An 18,295-nucleotide genomic window follows, 5' to 3' on the forward strand; every position below is an offset into this window, starting at 1 on the left:
GTGTGTGACAGTGGGTGCAGCTCCCCCACTCAGTGAGGAACAATTTAGTAATTAATTAACTTAAAAGACAAGGATAAAGGTTCACACATCGCTATAAATCACATTTCACTGAATATAATGTATATTACTGTGATATTACTGTCTTACCTGCACTTTCTTCAGGGCCACTGATGTGTTGTCTAACAGATATCTGGCCCGGTACACCTCGCTAAACTGGCCGCGTCCAATCTTCTTCTCAATTTGGAAGTTTGCCAGTGAATTGTGACCCATATCTGGTTGCAATGGTTTCTGAAAGAAAAAAATAAATCCATTAACACAAACTGAAGCAATGTTAAAAAGGCATTGTTTTTATCGATGTGAATAAAACAAAAGCATCATAGATGAAGTTTGGCACTGGCCCACCGGCTACAGTACTCCTTGCCTATCCTTGCCACGTGATTGGCTGAGGAGGCCGAGACACTCACCTTCCACAGAATGAGCCCTTTGGCTATGATGTGTGAAGAAAAGCACAGAGCAAGCTGCTTGACCTTTCAAGCCTTTTGGTTAACTTGTACAAGGCATCAGTGGTAGCAAACAGAAGGTGACAGATATCAGAATGCCACATGTCAAAAGTGCTTCTGCCAATGTGGCATGGGGGGGGGGGGGGGCGCAAGGGCAAAACAGCTAAGGACAGAAGGAGGGAAGAGGTCAAAAATAATCTCCTAAGAACAAACATACTGAAGAAGAATGTGTCATCGTCCTCGTGGTCAGTGAAACTGCTTCACTTCACGGTCTCTCAGCTGCCGCTTTAAAATGTGAGAAGATTGTGAAATTCCCTGCGACACGTTCAGACAGCCATGTTGTCATCTTCAGTTTGGTTCATCCAGTTGTAAAACAAAAATATATATAAAGTATATTTGCAATTGAATGCACGGTCACTGAACACTTTCAAAAATGAACACGTGAAGAAAGAATCTATTGCAAACATTGGCTCTAATCAAATAATCAATATTTATAAAGACCACGCACAATGCTGTTCAACATGGGGGGGGGGGGGTAGATTAATTGTTTCTTAAAGTTGACAGCCAAAAGAAGAGGCGTGAGCCAATTAGATGCCCTGTCCAATTAACATTCAACACTGCCGAGGTGTGTGCGTTTTTCAAGATGACACCAACGTCATCCCGAGCCGTCAAAGACCGACTTTGTGAGAGCGCATGACAGAACGCGCGACAACCCATTGTTCAACACTGCAGCAGTTGTTGTTCTGCTAATAGCTTCCACCGAATTTTGAACAATTATAACATATTGTTCTACAAAAATAGACAGAAGAGAGAATGGGACGCTCCATCGCGCACCGATTTCTCTTAATGGTGACAAACAATTTATAAGGCTGCACGATGGATGGACAAGTCAGTGGTGTATTTATGAGACAGGCGCAGAGGGGGGGGGGGGGGGGGGGTAAGAAGGCATTGCTTTCATTTGCTGCGTGGTAGCTTGACAAATGTTAGCATGAGCCTCTAAAGCGCTGTGACAACCGCCTGCTGAGCGCGCGCTCTCGCTAATGTGTCCTGGCGTGCCGGCCCCGTAATCACACATTTACATATGCAATGACCTACATTTGCATGTCAGATCGCACACTGTCCGGCATGATTAACAGTGGGCACCTCCCCATGTGGAGTCGCCCTGGGTGGCGGCAGAGGCCGTGCGAGGGCAGAGGAGGAGGCTGGAGGGAGGCTGGCTTTTTTTTTTGGCAGCCAAGGGGCTGGGCTGCCAGGCAGGATTATGTCAGCCAGTGGCCCCGACATTAGACACTTCATTAGAGCTAATCTGTTTAGCAGTGGGCAGTGTATGTAAACTTCACAGGCCATTTGCGGCACCTCTTCGCCCCCTGGCCTGGCCTTCAAAGGGCAGCCAGGCCGTAGCTGACTGACGGGCCGTCTTTCTGCCGCACACGAGTGTCACACACTCAGGAGCTGCTTGCTAAAATACACACACACAAATATGTATAGAGATAAGTCACAGAGGGGTCAGTTTCTAAATAATACTGAGGGGAGGTGACAAAGACTACCGCTTGAGAGCGGTGAAGGGTTGTATAGTGGATCTTTCAGGCCCTCATGTTAATTATTTATGTTAAATATCTGAAATGATCACTTACGTAGAACCTAAACTTAAAATAAAGTCCAAGACAAAGAAGCTGCACCGTGTCGTACACTTACTCAACCCATTCACATCATTCTGCTTTCTGATGGGGACAACCTGCAGGGGATGGAGCTTAAGTGGCAGCCATGCAAGGTATTATGGGTAATATCAGTGAGAGACAGGATGTCCTGGGTAAAAAGGTGACATACGACTGCCATGGGCAACACGCTGGCTGGCGGATTGGAGAGAGAGAGAGAGAGAGAGGGAGAGAGCGAGAGCAGACAGCTCTCTGGAGGAAGTGTGATTTAGGCTGCCCAATAATGACACCATTGCCAAACACAACTGACAAGACACACGGAGGTTAGAAGAGGAAATGCAGAAGACAGGGAGTGGGAGAAATGGTGAGAGGGGTGAAAGACAAGCAGCAGAGGGCAGCGAGTGTGATGTGGCAGCGCAGCAATGCCAATGGCTGCCAGGAGAAGACCAAGGGCATTGGAGAGGTGCTGAAACTGAGTGAAAGAAGCAAGAACACAAAGCAGACTAAATTCAAAATAGTATTTTTCCATTTTGACACTGAACCAGCATTTTACACAATCTCCGCTTTTAAATCTCTCAAGGTCACGGCTGCAGAATTTGGTGACGAAGGGGTAAATTGCATGAAGGAAATTAAACGCAAAATTAAAAAGGTAGCAACGCATGATCACATGAGAACAAGTCTTAACCAACATTAGGTAAGAGACAGACGGGGACACAAAGAGAGGCAGACAGCAACTAAAAGGAGGGGGGGGGGGGCCCCGATTCCATCCTCACCAGTCATCTGGCCCCTTGAGCATGGAACCATGCAGTATTCAACCGAAGCCAGCCAGTCAAACAAACAGGAAAGAGGAAAGGGTGCTACTCGTTCTTCCTCCCTCAAGCGCACCTCCATGTTTCAGTGCTTACAGACAGATCCGTGTCTGTCAAACTCTGCAGTGACTATCAAAATCTGATCTGAAGGGGCGTTCTCAACAACCCTCCGACTCACTCCAACAGCAAATGCTCCATTAAAAATACACATCACAGCAGCCCATGTCGTTTATCTGATGCATATGCATCATACCTCCGGGAGCAGAAGAAATGATATTGCAAGCGATACAGAATATTCTCCATCAGATATACAATTCAGATTTCTTCAGTGCTTCCATGCAGACTGAACCTTGGAAGAAGTGTGAACAGATACAGGACTTGTTGAAAGGCAGCCATCTGGAGGCTGGCTAGACAGTCATCTGCATACTCCCTCCATCTCCTAAAATCTGAAATCAGTTCAGCTGTGCTCTGTGAGGGTACGAAAACATGATGCAACACGGAAAGTTCCACTGTGCTACCAAAAACCCATGCACAAAAACTGACACTGGTGTAAGCTGCTAGAAATAGACAGAGAAATCATTAAGCCTGAACAATAACATGTTATCAGTGGAAGATCTAGTTTCTGTGTGCATGCGTGGGGGGGGGGGGGTGCTGCCTAAGTGAAATGAATCATTCGAGCTTTTATCCCACTTTCTTCTGTGTGCAACCCAATTTAGCCTTAATTGTGCAATTATGTTTCTTAGAATAAATTAACCCCCTTGGTAATTCCAGTGTTAACGTTGCATTGCCTTGCACATGCGAGAAAAACAACAATTGAGAGAAGAAACCTTTTTAAAAAAGGAAAAAAAAACAAATCCACATTTTACTCTGGGGCTATATGGATGATCCTCTTTGTTTAAAGTCTATTCAATAGTTATGGAGGAAAGAACATCCTTCTGGAAAGGAATCGATGCGCCTGATGTTGACAGGGGATATTAAAATCCAGCAATCACCACATCTGCGCCGAGCAAACCTGAGTTGTATCGAACCAAGCGGTATGCAGGAAGGCCAGGCTTTAGCAGCCGCCAGAGTTCTAATCAATAGAAGAAGAAGAAAAATCAACATTCATCCACTGCTGTCTCTCACACACAGTGGTCTGAAGGATGCTCAAACTGATAGCACAACTTGACTGACAGAGAGAGGTGGGGGGGGGGGGGGGGGCTAATACAGAATATGTGCAGTTCAAAATCCAAAAGAGGTGGGATACTATGTTTGCAGTGCATGTTGACTTTACAGAATCTCCCTCTGGGATCAATAAAGTATTCGGATTCTGAATAGGATACAGCATCATATATTATTAAAGAAGGCATTCAATTAATCCACAGAGGAACGATCTTCAATGGCACAACTTTAACAAAATCGCTCACAACGTGAGAGGATAAAATATGACTTGTTGTAAATAATAAGAACTGTTGGAAACAGGGGTGGATGGATATGGTTAAAATGCTTTACCACGGTGCTTGTATTTTTAAATTCCATGGGCAATCTGAAAATAATAGAAATTGTATCTGATTTTATGAATCTGAGTGCCTGTGCTGATGTGCGTGTCCGTGTCTGGAATCTACCTGGGGTTGAAAGACCGGCACGGCTGCTCGCTGTCCTTGTGGCTGCGCGTCCATATCCATGGCGATAAGGGCTGGATCCTTTGAGCCTCTGAGAACGAAGCACACGAAACAGAACCTCTGTTACACTGACCAAAACAAACTGACTGCCCTATGAATGTTGATTGTTGCCAGAGTATCATGTTTTTAAAAAATCCAGACTTTGTACTGGATTCTGTAGTAAGGAGGATTCTGTTTTCACTCTGCAGTATCTTATTCATATGAACACAAATAGACATTTTCACAATAAGGATTCACACAAAAACAAAAAAGGGACAAAACACACTTCACAGCAAGACATTTGCATGGTTCCACTTGAGTGAAAGCCATACTGTATATTTGTGCTGCGTTGTTAACTGCCTCAACCCTCCCCAGCCAATTAAAAGTCCCCCCGGTACAATGGAGACGACAATGGCAGAGAGGGGCTGCCTGTCTGCTGATGCCATCGGTCCAATTCAATAAACTCTACTGAGACCGATTAGCCATCTGCAAAATGCATACATATAAACGCACAACACTGTAAGAGCATGTTGGAGTGTGTGTCACACGCCTAAAATATGTGAATCGGCCAAACAGCTGATTACCGAGTTACTTTTACGACATCATTTCACCACTACCAGCTAGGATCACGTTTACATATGTTCTTCATCATCATCCTACAGTTCATCATATTTTTGCTTAGGATTTTACACTCCAAATTGTTCTACGGTGGGGCAACACCCTGATTCCCATGATCAGCTACTTTTTCCACAGTCGGACTATTCCGTATCCTTAAGGAAAGACTTGCTACAATATGTCTTGCGGGGTATAAATGTGTACGTGTGTGAGTAATCTGAAAATATTGTTCTTGTTTATTTCAGATTGGTTCAGCTTCTTTTCTGGGGGTTCACTGGCCTTCTTGGGAGCTTTGAAGATCATGAAAACAAGTGTTTGCACAACACCATTTCTCCTGGGATTGCATTAACTACATTGGGAATATTATTTTCAGAAATTTACATTAAAACCTTGTTTCGAGCAAGTTAAATAAATTCAAATAAAAAATATAAAAAAAGCAATGCTAGAGGCAAAAAGGCAAACTCGAGGAGCATTGCTAAATAGCCGATCTTAAATCTTTTGGATCCTTTTAATGAAATAAACTAACTGAACAACTGCCCTGAATTCTATAAGTGTAGCACCACAAGTGTGGAATCGATGAAGTTAAATTTTCATTGTGCAGACATTACATTCACTACTGTACTCCTTAGTTAACACTGTTGGTTCCATTGTCTCAAAGGCGCGCTCTGTTGTAATCAGAGGAGTGGAACTTGTGACTTGGAAACAACAACTCTTCCAGGAAGATCTTATCCATCAGCAAGTTTTCGTTTACTGGTAAACTACTGTGGTAACGTTGCTTGAGGAAACAAACAACATCATGGAAATTCAGAACAAGTCATAAACAGTAAGAACAATTATAGTGTCGAACAGCCGGTCTGATCGCCAGGTTATGTGATTAGTCACATAACCTGGCGAGTCACAAAGGGATATAAGGAAGCATTGCGCTGCATGAGACTTAACTTTTCATAGATTACACATTTGCTCATGTGTGCAAGATACACACAGTATGCATGTATACAAAAAGCATACTATGCATTTTATATATTATTTATTTTAGCGCTTCTGGTGTCGGCTCGCAAATGTAAAGCAACCGTTGTCGACTCAACTTCTACAACATTTGTGGCCAAGGAAACGCTAACGCTAACTCTACTTGCTGAAAGTGGCTCTCAATAATTCCTTCATGTAAAGTATGGCCAGATCGACGATGCATTATTAAGTGGGTTGCAGCAGCAGGGGCACCGTGCATTTCTCTGACAAACTGATGGTTGCTTTTCTGTTTTTGTCGAAGGAAAGGGAAAACAACTCTCGCAGACCACCAACCACTCTGCATAAACAAACAAGGATTTCTGACTGTGTTCCATCTAATGTGAGACTGCAGTCTGACATTCTCACAGTACGCCAAATCACACGGCGGTAATTACATGATAGACTAGAGGAGGAAGAAACACACTCTCACTGGCAGAACAAGAGGAGGGAAGGAAAGAATAGCATATTAACTATTCAGCATATTTTTTGAGATCACATTTTTTTTTTTTCCTTATTCTCAGTCTTGTTAATTTGCCTCTTTTTTTAGACACAGCTCTTTCCCTGTTCCTCATCCAATCGTGCTCATTAGAATCAATGTGGTTGCGTTTCATTTTCCTGTGACACAGTCAATCAACCATTGTAAACTGCAAAACTTCATATTTCTTCCTCGCAACTTCCTCAGATGTCCCCTCAATTCTTCTTTTGATCCCTATACGGTCACATTTTCAAGAATGTAGTTAGTCCAGCACAAACATGCATTTGTTTCACTTGCACTCATAAGTAACGTGCCTTTTATAATGTGGATTAATCATGAATAATTATATCTTATTGTGATATTATTATTTTTGTTGAAATAATAGCATTTGATGGTTTTTGCAGCTGCATTGCAGAAACATCAATCTTTGAAATGTGGAAGCTGGAGATAATTTGAAAGAATCACTTGGTGGTGAACTGGGGCAAACCTGAGCAGGAAAAGGTAAAAGTGAGTGGGGTGCCGCAGAGACGGCGAATAAGAGAGTGGGGCCATGAGAGAGAGAAAAGGCTTGTTAGCCCTGATGTCTTCCTGGTCCTGCGAGGGACAGCGTGGAGCTCTACGCCACAGAAGTTGGCACTGGCTTTAGCTCCTCTTTAATCCCCGCTTCCTCCCTTCTGCATTATTCATTTAAAGCAGTAGAAGATAAAAACAAAGAGAGCAAGCTGATTATAAAAACGGGAACAAGGCAAACTGGGAAAAAGGGGGGGGGGGGGGGGGGGGGATGGGGAAGTGATGGTAGTGAAGGGAAAAGGTCCCAGAATTAAGCGGTCCCAAAGATCAGCTCTCAATGTGCGGACAATAAATATGAACACAGACCAGACTGATGAGCTTGAGTCGGAGGAGAAAAGGAAAGAGACGGACAAGAAAAGAGGTGGGAGGGGGGGGATATGATGCGACACTAGGGGTGTAGGATGTGAGGGAATCAAAGGCACCTTTGAGGAGCCAGAAGACGACAGTGGAAGTGCTACAAGAGTACTGTCCATGATTAGAAGAAGCGGAGAAATCTTTGAGTCTCTGCTCATAAAAGCCCACCCCAGGCCTCGTGTGAAACCCCTGCTTGCCTAACATTGATGACACACAAAGAGTAAAAAAAAAAAAAGGAAGCGAGAAGAAGAGAACTGCTAATGATGAAGGGGTCCAGATACTACAAAAGCAGCATGCTCTCCAATTCATTTTAATCACTATTCACAATCATTAGTTTAAATGTGCGAGCACTCGCGTTCGTTGGAGCGCGTCGACAGAGAGGACCGAGTACACCTCAGCGTCTGAGCCAGTCTTTGAGAGAGACGGCCCAAGACGAGGCGGAATAGAAAATGAAGAGCAGGAACTGTAATTGTCTTTCAATCTAAGAGAAAAAACAGGACAAGGAGAGGAAGGCGGAAATCTTTGAAAATAAGCTTCGCAAAGGCAGCCATGATACACTATAAAGTCAAATCATTTAGTCTTTCCCCTTCCCCAAATTCAGATACAAAAGCATAAAGTTAATAAGGGAGCAATTCAGCATGAAAATATTACAGGATGTCAAACAGTCAGAGCGGACAAACAACAACAGTGACATCAATCCGGCTTTGTTATTGAACAGGCAAAACATGACTGGATTAATGACTAAAGTCTACATGTCCCGTGTCTGAGACCTTTGGAGGTTGGATGTAAAAAAAAAAAACACAATTTATCCGAATTGGACAGTTGCAAGAGGGGACCCTACGAGGCCAGTGATCCGTAACGCTGCTTTCTAACTATTTATAAGCCTGCTTTACATTTTTAACTTTCAGATTTTTTGATATGCTAATGATTATTTCAGCGCAGAACTAAATGGCGCAGCACAAATAGCCTGGGCTTCATGTGAGGCCCAAATTGATTTATTCAACAACAGTCAACAGAAACTAGCACAGGGCTCTGCTCTGCTCCATTTCACCTACTGCAGCCTTTATAAAACAGATCTGAACCATCAATGGCGGCTACCTGAGCCAGCCATGATCAACACTAGACTCCCCTAGACTTTGATCAATTAATTGCCACTGATAGGGACTTGTGCTCCAATAACTGTTCAAGGTTTCGCATCTTCTACCAGTGACACATGATCATTTTCTTTAGCACTTTTTTATGCTAATTCTTATGCTGATTCTGATAGAAATGTGCATCACAGCTTGCATTGGGTTGCATAGATTGTCCATGTTGACTGCTGTCCACTGCTGAAAAATGTCTATATGTGCATGTCCAAATGAAATAAAACACTAAGCAGCAGCACTGTGGCAGCGTCATCGTGGTAAGCCAACACTAAGCTCTTTCTGTGCACGCATACACCTGCACAATTATATCCCGTCCCCGCTCTGTTTTTCTTTTGCATTTTCAGCCACTATATATCGCAAAGATGTCCACCATTGAGAAAAGAACTTAAGCACATGCAGGTGTCAGCCACGCTTCTCCTCTTTCTACTTCTTCCTCGCTCTTGTCCTCCCCACCTCCTCCCTTTTATGCTGCTCGGTACCCCGTTTTGTCGACACGAGCTGGCACATGACTAAAAGCCCCGGCCACCTCTCTGCTCCATTGTCCTGCCCACTCACCACAGCAGCACTGATGACTCTCTTGTGGCGAGGGGCCTTTTGTTGCCAGCCTGTCACTTCAGCAGGTGCCTTACTTACAGCAAAAGGCAGGAGCGAGCCAGCCCACACCGTTTTGTTAGCGTTAGCGTTAGCGTTTGATGTTCTCATTTCATCAGCCGGAGATGGCAGCCAAAGAGGATGCTAATAATCACTTAAAAAACAAAAACATTCCACTCACGCTTGTAAAAGATAAACTCCAATTTCAATGATAAAAGAAGACTGATAGACAGCCTTGGTACCAGTCGGGGGGGGGGGGGGGGGGACTGTCAGCCAAACTATCCCTCTTTATTTTATTCCTCACCACCCTCCCTTATAGGCGAAACCAATTCATACTGTCAATCACTGAGAATAAACAAGGTATATTGACAAATTGCTGACTGTGTAGGGAAAGACAAAATCATGTGGGCAAAGTATGCAAAAAACAGAGCAGCGTTTAAGGAGGCTGTGTGAAGGAGAGAACCCCCTAGGCATTCAAGAGAGGAGACCCTAGGGGGCTTGAGCTTCGCTTACACACACACACACACACACACAGCTCTTCAAAACGCCATATCACAATCACACCTCAGTTAAAACGAAACTGAATACATAATACAAGACAGATGATACAGAAGGCTTAATTTAGACTGATTGATGTAAGAGCAAATGATTCCATCAGTTTTTAGGTTGTTCAGGGGACTTTAATAGTGCATATAATTTCAAATCCAGGTTGTACTGAGCTGACAGAAGATTTACATCTTTGTGTGCCACGATGCAGAGGGAAGACACCCCTTAAATTTGGATGGATCTGAATCATGCTGTGGATACAGATATTATTTTTCATTTTGGTAGCTTGGACCTAGTTATATAAATATGCTCACACTGCTGCAAACGATTGCAGGAAGGTGCAACATTGCTGGAATTCAGAGGATCCACATGTCTGCAGTTCTACGACAGAGCAGAGAAGGCCAACACTGACGTAGCATCGTCATAGCTCCAGTGGAATTTCATCTACAATGTGTTCTAATAACAAATGCTAATCATTAAATCCATTGGTTGCATTGCTTTGTTGTTTGTCACTAGTAGTTAAGTAGTTATTAAAGCGACTATTAAGTGTATTTTTAGGAGCATACCTTTCAGTTCATTTTAACTTGAGAATCAAATATTCAGACCTGGATTTGCACACCACAGCATGATGTAAATCCAGAGGCGCTATGCTGCGTTAGTGCCCTGTAGCAACACACCGCGGTCTCTCACAATGCAAAACAGGGCAGCGTACAGCAGCGCAGAGCTCCCAATGCTCTAGGACCAATAAGGGTTTTGTTTGTTAGCCATGTCACTTACTGACCACCAAATTAGCTTCATCACCTCTGGCACCAGGATATTGGATGTGACATTCTATACCACAGGGCTGGGGCTCTGTTTGTCTGCAAAGCCAGAGGGTTTGCAGTTTATGGAAAATGCCATAAAATAGGGACAAATGAAGGAATTGCATGCAACATGGAATAAGGGAATGCCACGCTCACTTTTTTGTTGTTTTTTTACGGATTGTTTCCACCAAGAGACTGGTCTTCATCAGTACAGTTGTGTTCTGAAGACTAGCTTCATGATGATTGTCAAACTAATCAGCAGGTGAAAGCTGTGGCATCATCATCATCAAGGAAGCTTTCAGATCCTGGAATTACATGAACCTTCATCTGTTAACTTCCGATCATCACTGAATCTCCCTAAATCTCTGTTGTTTTTATTTCCATTTCCCAAAGAGCTACCAAGCAGTGTGCATTTCTCTCCCTGCAGGACCATCCTGGTACTTCTCAGTACTTGTTAGACCCACATCCACACACTAGATATATTGATACATGTTAACATAATTCATAATTAAGTCACCAACATCCCAAAAAATCTTATTTGTGAGACCATTCATTATATTTAAATTGAAAGGAACCTGGAAATGACATATTGCCCTCAAGGACCATGGAAAGTTGCATTTTTATTACGGAAGGTAACCCTTTAGCATGGCCACAGTCGCTCAATGGAAGCATTAACACCCTGAAACAAAAACAACCTTAGATCAACAGGATTAAACAATGAGAAAAACAGATACCAACACAGGAAGTGCGGTCCACACATCACTTTAAGGTACAGAAATATTAACACAATGAGATGCAGGTCAACACAGATAGATGCATATGCAAAATAAATACTAATCATTGTCCACGGCATGGCAATGTGGCTGGTTTGGTTACAGCATGGGACCGAAAGTAAATTAGGAATATTGGGAATGTGTAAAATCCTGAGTATTTTAGTAAAGGGAAATGCATTTACTTTACTCATCCATTGGGAAATAAAAATCTGTAGAAAGAATTAGGTTCTTATTAATATTTGTGTCAGGTTCCGAAGAGAGAAATTGGGAAACATCTATGTTTTTACTCACGTGCATAAAAAGGAAAAGGGAAAACACCTCAAAAAATTTACATTTGATCAGAAATATTACAAAAACATGCATTTATCCACGACCCGGGCATACGCAGGAACAGAAATCTAAAATGCTTGATGCTTATTTTGTTTCCTCAAGCACTCATCCTTCTTTGCATGAGTGCATCATCCAGCACACCGACAGAGAATCCTCGTACGTGAGCGAGTGTGTGTAAGGAGTTGACGATCGGAGAATAGCATCTACCCTGAGGGGTCACAACCCTCTCCGTTCTCACCCTCCTCCCTTATGCCTCATCTTGAGTCTGTGTCTGCAGGGATTTCACTTTTCAGTTCAGGAGAGATGTCAAACCTGTTCCACCATCCCTCACACAGAGACTGGACTCTGCCTTCCTTTTTCCATACATCTGTAAAACTCGACATTTCTAGATCTCAGGGTCAAATGTAGCTCAAGAGGCTAAATTAAAAAAAAAATCGTAACTTCAGCTAAAACATTGCTTGGATCTAATTTCCAGCAGGAAGTTGGCTGGACAAGGATGTGATGAAAAGCATCATACTAAGAAATTACAAATGGTTTGGTGGCCGGCTTTGTATTGACGTTTTGTGTCGTTTAATTTTGACTATGATGGCAAGCAAAGAGTCTTAAAAAATATAAATTTGATCAAATAAATAAACATTGATAAAAGATTTAGAGGCAGACAGACAGAAAAAAGCTTGCATTACTGGGTTTGAAAGCAGCAAAGCCAGATCGGTCTTCTCTGCCACCTTCACACATTGGAATATTAATATTAATGAATCTTCCTGTGTCCCCCCTCACCCCCCCACCCCCGCCTGTTTTTCCCCTTAGACGAATTGAACATGAAAAACTTAAAAAGGGAAAATTCCAGGAGTTGCGTATCACAGTTTGACCCGAAGCCACACAGCAGATACCAACCATGACAGACTCGGTGTTCAAAGCAAGCGGGAGCTGCTTTCATCAGGGGATCCGAGTGTTTTTTTTTTACAGTGCGACACCACCAGCCAATGCCATCTGCCTTTTTCTAAAATCAGAACTTCAAGATTTGCTTCGTGCATACACTGTTTTTATGTGGGTTTCACAACCAGAGCCACGCAGGCGTTTTGCTGCTCGCTGTTTACAGCCAAACCCCGCAGTGTGGCGCAATGTTAAATATTCACTGTTAAACTGTCAAGCCAGAAATGGTTGGGAACCCTGCCAGGGACTCACAGCACCGGAGCATTGGATGTGCCCTTTCTTCAAACAAAAACCACCCAAATCAATCACTTTTCCTCCAGCCAATCCAGAATCAGACCAGGCTACTTCCATCCTCCTGCCACACACTAATTTCCTGAAATGTCGAGGCTCACGAGGGCCGCATAATTAAGCTTAGTTTTCATCTATATTTCAGTTGATTCCATTCATCAGGAAAACCAAACACAAATAAATTATCATGCACATTTTTGTGCTTTAAAAAAAAAACACCCTTTGCTCTAACATTGAGCCATTGCTGACTCCTGACGCCAGCCCTCAGACATCTGCTAAATATTTTTATTCTGTGCCCCAGCACCGCACTGGCAAAGGCCTCTCATCCTTGGCTTGGCAGGGCTTCTGACAAAGCCAGCCGGCAGCGCCACACAAGCCTAACCCCTGCTGCTCCGAAGGAGTCAGGTTGCTTGCCTACCATTGACTGTAGGCCAGGCTGGGCAGGGTGGAAGAACCTAAAGGGGGGGTGGGAGGGCTGTAGAGGACCGCTGGAGACAAGAGTGAGGGCATGAACAGACTGAGGCCCCTTTTACAGAAGGTACATGCATACAAGCATTGTGCAATAGCATGAAAATAATATCATATGCTGGATGTATGTCGGGTCCTCTTAATGTGCTGTTGTACTGCGTAGTAAAGGGGTCATGAGCTACAGAGGTATGGAAAAGGGGAGAATACATGATTAAACTAAACAGGAAAAGGGGGCAGGAACGACATGAGTGGCGTGGAAGAGGAAAGGGAGCAAAACAAAGGGGCTGGAGGGCAGGTTAGGCAGCGAGAGTTGAGGGGAGCTTCTCATCATGACTCCTCTGCCTTCTTCATGCCCTCAGGCTTTAACCACAACCTCAAAGCCCAAGGCCAAACCCAGACAGGAGGGAGACCAGGGAAATCTGCCGTGAGTCATCGAAGAAACAGACTGGAATATAAGTCTTTTCAGCACTGTTATATATACATAGTTTTGTAAATGATCAATGCAAGTAGGGTTGTGTGAAAATTCACAAACCTAATCCAAATTAGAAATCAAGTACTTTACAGCTAAATAGCAGCACATTCAGAAAATCCACATCACTATCGCTCATGAAACAGCTTCCAAAGATCATTTCTATTGTACTCATAGTATTTGTGTGTGAAAATGAAAGTTAGAAGAGACAAGATTTAGGAAACACCAGCACTTGACAAAGAAAAAAAGTGATAGTAAAACTGACATCTATTTTTATTCTGAAGTGTGATGTTACACGATTATAATTGAACTGAGAAATACTTTCTACTTGACCTGTTTGGTATTTCAGTATATTATGTATATTATCAGAGTGCTGTGTGCACCCTAAAAATAAACAATACAATCAATAAGCATGAAATATCCGGGTTCCTCACCCCACCGCAAGACAAAAACACAATACTGGACTGAAAATGACTGGGAGAGATGAGCAATGATCTTGGAAGAAGAATCAAAAGGCGATGTAATAAGCACAGCGAAATGACCCTGGCTGGGGGGGACGGGTAAAAGCGTCAGTCAAATTAAGAAGCCGCCAACAAAATTTCCACTCTTGTGGAGCAAATCCCGTGTGAAAAATTACGATTAATTTGCGATGAGGCTGGAACAAGCGCTCATAGCAACAGTCAGTAAACAACACACAAAAGAAGAACTCTCATCCCTCATTCTGTTCACGGGTGCAAATTCATTCTGCTTTTGTACCATCTCGTGACAAATGTATGCTGTCACTGATGCGCTGTTTACGGTGGCATACAGCATCTTGCAATTATTCTGCGAAAGTGAATTTGTATCCCGAGGGGTTTGTACTTTTGGATGTGGATAATCAAAACCGATAGAGAGGAAGAGAGAGATTGGAGTGATCTCCGATAAGAAAGGGAGACGCTACTTTCTAGCAGAGTTCACAACATGCCAACATGTATTTGGCAGCTTTGTTTAGAATGGACCGTAGAAAAGCTTATTCCAAAACATGCGGTCCGTACTACAGAGTGGTAAACGTGTGTCTCACAAATGCATTTTGGTGATGGAATAAGAAAACTCACGACAAATTAAGCATTTCTTATGCATTCTACATGTGAGTAAATAGTCTAAAGGAGAGCTTGGCACAAAACACTTATGTTGTAATTGTATATTGATCGTGATATCACCGTACCTACCTTGCAAGTCTCTCGAATTAAGCTGAGGTTTGACTTGCTAAATTGTGCCTCTGTTGTTTCATCAATGACTTCAGAGGGTCGAGAGTGGAATTCTAACGTCTGGGTACATCTTGGACGAGCAACTTCTTGCTGAACTTTGAACTCTCCTTGTTTAAAATGCCTTATGTTTGACTGTTTTTGGCGTGACTGAAATAGTGACCTACGTTCTATGCATATTATCAACATTTTAAAATGTTGTTTTAACAGCTCCCGAGTATGATTTGGAAAGAAAGCCATTTAGAAGCTGCTTATTCCTTCATCTTTGTTTCATCAATTTTTCTGCTTAGAGGCTCTTCAATCTGAGAAAATACATTTATGTTATCGCTTTAATTATCCACTACCTTAATAGGTTCATCACTCCTCGGCATATAAACAGAATTGTATCAAAGAAAGGAGGATTTCAATGCCAAGAATAACATGGTTGTGAAGAATTTGCAGTAAAATAAACCACTGATATTGTGTGGTCATGACTTGAGCTGGCCCACTGTAAGCATTTCATAAACTTTAAACAGGGTCAAAGGTCAGTAATTTTTGTGTTTGCATGTCTTTGAAGTCTGTTACCCCCCCCAGAGCAATACAGAACCCCCCCGAGAAAAGGCATCAATGCAACAGTGAAAATGAGAACTTTCACATGACATGGGGAGCCGCAAGGCATCCTCCAAGGATATTTGAATGTTTGAAACATCGGTGACCCTTCATAAGATGGAAAGGAAATGGATAGGAAAATTATTGACTGGCTAGCTGTTGGAGGGGAGAATAAAAACCTGCTTAGACAGCCCACCCTCATTGCCAAAGACCTTATTTTAAACTCTAACCAAACTGCAAAAGGAAAGACTCTAAATTCTTCTGGGGAAGGCATCAAGATTGTATTTTCTTATTTTTACTTTGAATAGTTAATATAACAACTAAAAACAGGAAAAAGTTCACAAACGGTCTACGCCCTTAGAAGTGATCTGCTACATTTGCCAGGATCAGTTCTGGACAATGCTTGGCCAAGGTCTTTGACATCATGAAAAAGACAGTACTTAATGCAGCTCAAAATGGCCTCAGGAAGCATCTTTCTTCAAACATGCGTTGCAGCAGCACAACAACAAAAAAGCTGACAGTTTTTTTTGCTCTCTGTGAAGCCCAAAGGGAAGATGACTGTTAAAGTGGTCAGATGACAAATGTCTAATCTGATCTTTAATCCAGCAAAGGGGCCAACTCCAGGGCTAAGAGAGGAAACTCACAGGATACAGCGATTCGGTAAATTCCACTGCCCTAAGTCGCAGCCTAGGGTGCAGCAGATGTCTCCACGCCAATGAGTGGCATTTTAGGTTGCACCCTGAATGTTTGAGTCGTAGAAATCCAACTTGATCCTAAACTACCGGTAATTCAAAGGGGAAGCACTATGGGTTCACATTCCTAGGAAAAATGCTAATATTTCATGGACCAAAGGAAAACATGTAACATGTAAACATGTAAGGTATCTCAAGAAATATTCAAGAAATAATAGCAACTGGATATTTTAAGCCTCTTTAATAGTCTTATATTTTTTTTAATTGTGACTTTACTTTCAGTTCTTTCTAGTATTATCCTACTTCAATCCAAACAATGATAAAAAATAAAAAAAAACATTTATTCTGCCAGGGCCAGTCGAAACCAGTCCACCTCTTATCATTACTGAATTAAAGTCGGATAAAGTGACAGAAATCTCCCACCAGAGACATGCAAATATTTGGCAGCTTCATGGCACATTCGTTGATAGTCAACTTCAGAGAGCCAGCCGGCGTTCATCTCCATCACCTGATGACGCTGGCAGACTCAAGCCTGTTGTCTTTGACGATGATAGAATGTGGCAACAGAGAAGTGAGTAATAATTGGGTCAACAAGGTATGTCAGCTCCCACTAACTTTTGCATGAATCATCTCTCTGCAGTTTAGCCAAATGCGACGCCTGAATTACTTGACTGTGATAAGCAGTGACATTCAACATAGCGTAAGATAACAATTTTAACCTATGTGACACCCAAAGTGGTTAGGCACTAATTATATACACCTGTGTGGTTAAACATCTCTGTTTGTTTGTTTAGCTTCTCATTTTTCTCAATTACTTTACTCCATTTTCAAAGAGGAAACAAGTCCACTCAAGTCCAAACAGAACCGTGGATGCAATAGTAAAAAGGTTTTGCAATATCCGTTTTGACGCAATGAAAGAAAGCAGTGAGTCACACGAGGAAAGTCTATTTCTTCCTTCCTTTCTGATTTATTTTCATTTAAATAAAGCATCTCTTTACAGCTACCAGACGTTGCGTTTAAATTAACTGTCTTCAAGGCTGTAGCAGTGTGAAACAGACAGAAGAAGAACTCGGGCCAAGCTTTATCCAGAGATAATTGGGTATCCACAATATCCAAAAACAAATTAATCAAAGACTAAAAAAAGATTTGCTTGATAGCAAGACTTAAGACTCCAAGGGTTTAGGCAAAACACAGAAGTGGCCTTGTGTCGGCCTACTGACGTGGCCTCTAACCAGTCAACGACGAAAACATTTTTACAAAGAATAAATCACCCAGTTTGCTTGATTAGCCTATTGGGTTTTATTTGGAACCAATCAGAACCGCAACCTCGAATCAGGATGAACAAACAAGCCCAGAGCCCAAGAAGCCTCCTCCCCCCCACACACCCCACCTGGGACATGAGGCAGGAGAGACCTGAAGGCACCCCACCACGACCGCAATGGTGTGAGAATGCTAATGTTTGTTTGTTTATCCATCTATGAATCCACCATCCTAAAAAATAAACGATAAACCGTGTAAGTCGGTTTCTACAACAACCATTAAGTGACTCATTTAACAATATACTTTCCTTTTTTAGGTCTTTTAACTTTCAGTCCAGTCTGTATTAATATTTTCTTAAATCGTCCAACATTTATACTTTGTTTGATCACCTCTGGAAAATTGTTCCACAGCTTCACCCCACAGACACAAACACACATGCTTTTCAGAGTGCTTTGTGCACTAATATAGTCGGCTAAACTATGCTACTACATACCTCTTACACTATGTTCAGCAAGGCATGGGATGACGGGACAGATGCAAAC

At 42.5% G+C, this 18,295-nt stretch overlaps 1 protein-coding gene across 1 annotated transcript in view; it reads right to left on the reverse strand.

Annotated features, from left to right (window-relative positions):
- nek7 (NIMA-related kinase 7) overlaps positions 1 to 18,295 on the reverse strand; it is a 43,598-nt gene that overhangs the window by 23,942 nt on the left and 1,361 nt on the right. Inside the window, exons 2-3 of the mRNA XM_068743159.1 lie at positions 4,569 to 4,656; positions 148 to 288 (exon numbers count right to left, since the gene is read on the reverse strand). Coding sequence (XP_068599260.1) covers positions 148 to 288; positions 4,569 to 4,628 — 201 coding nt within the window. The 5' untranslated portion in view covers positions 4,629 to 4,656. The remainder of the gene's footprint in view (positions 1 to 147; positions 289 to 4,568; positions 4,657 to 18,295) is intronic.

The sequence above is a fragment of the Brachionichthys hirsutus genome, chromosome 9, assembly GCF_040956055.1.
Source record: "Brachionichthys hirsutus isolate HB-005 chromosome 9, CSIRO-AGI_Bhir_v1, whole genome shotgun sequence".
In the NCBI taxonomy this organism is placed as follows: Eukaryota; Metazoa; Chordata; class Actinopteri; order Lophiiformes; family Brachionichthyidae; genus Brachionichthys; species Brachionichthys hirsutus.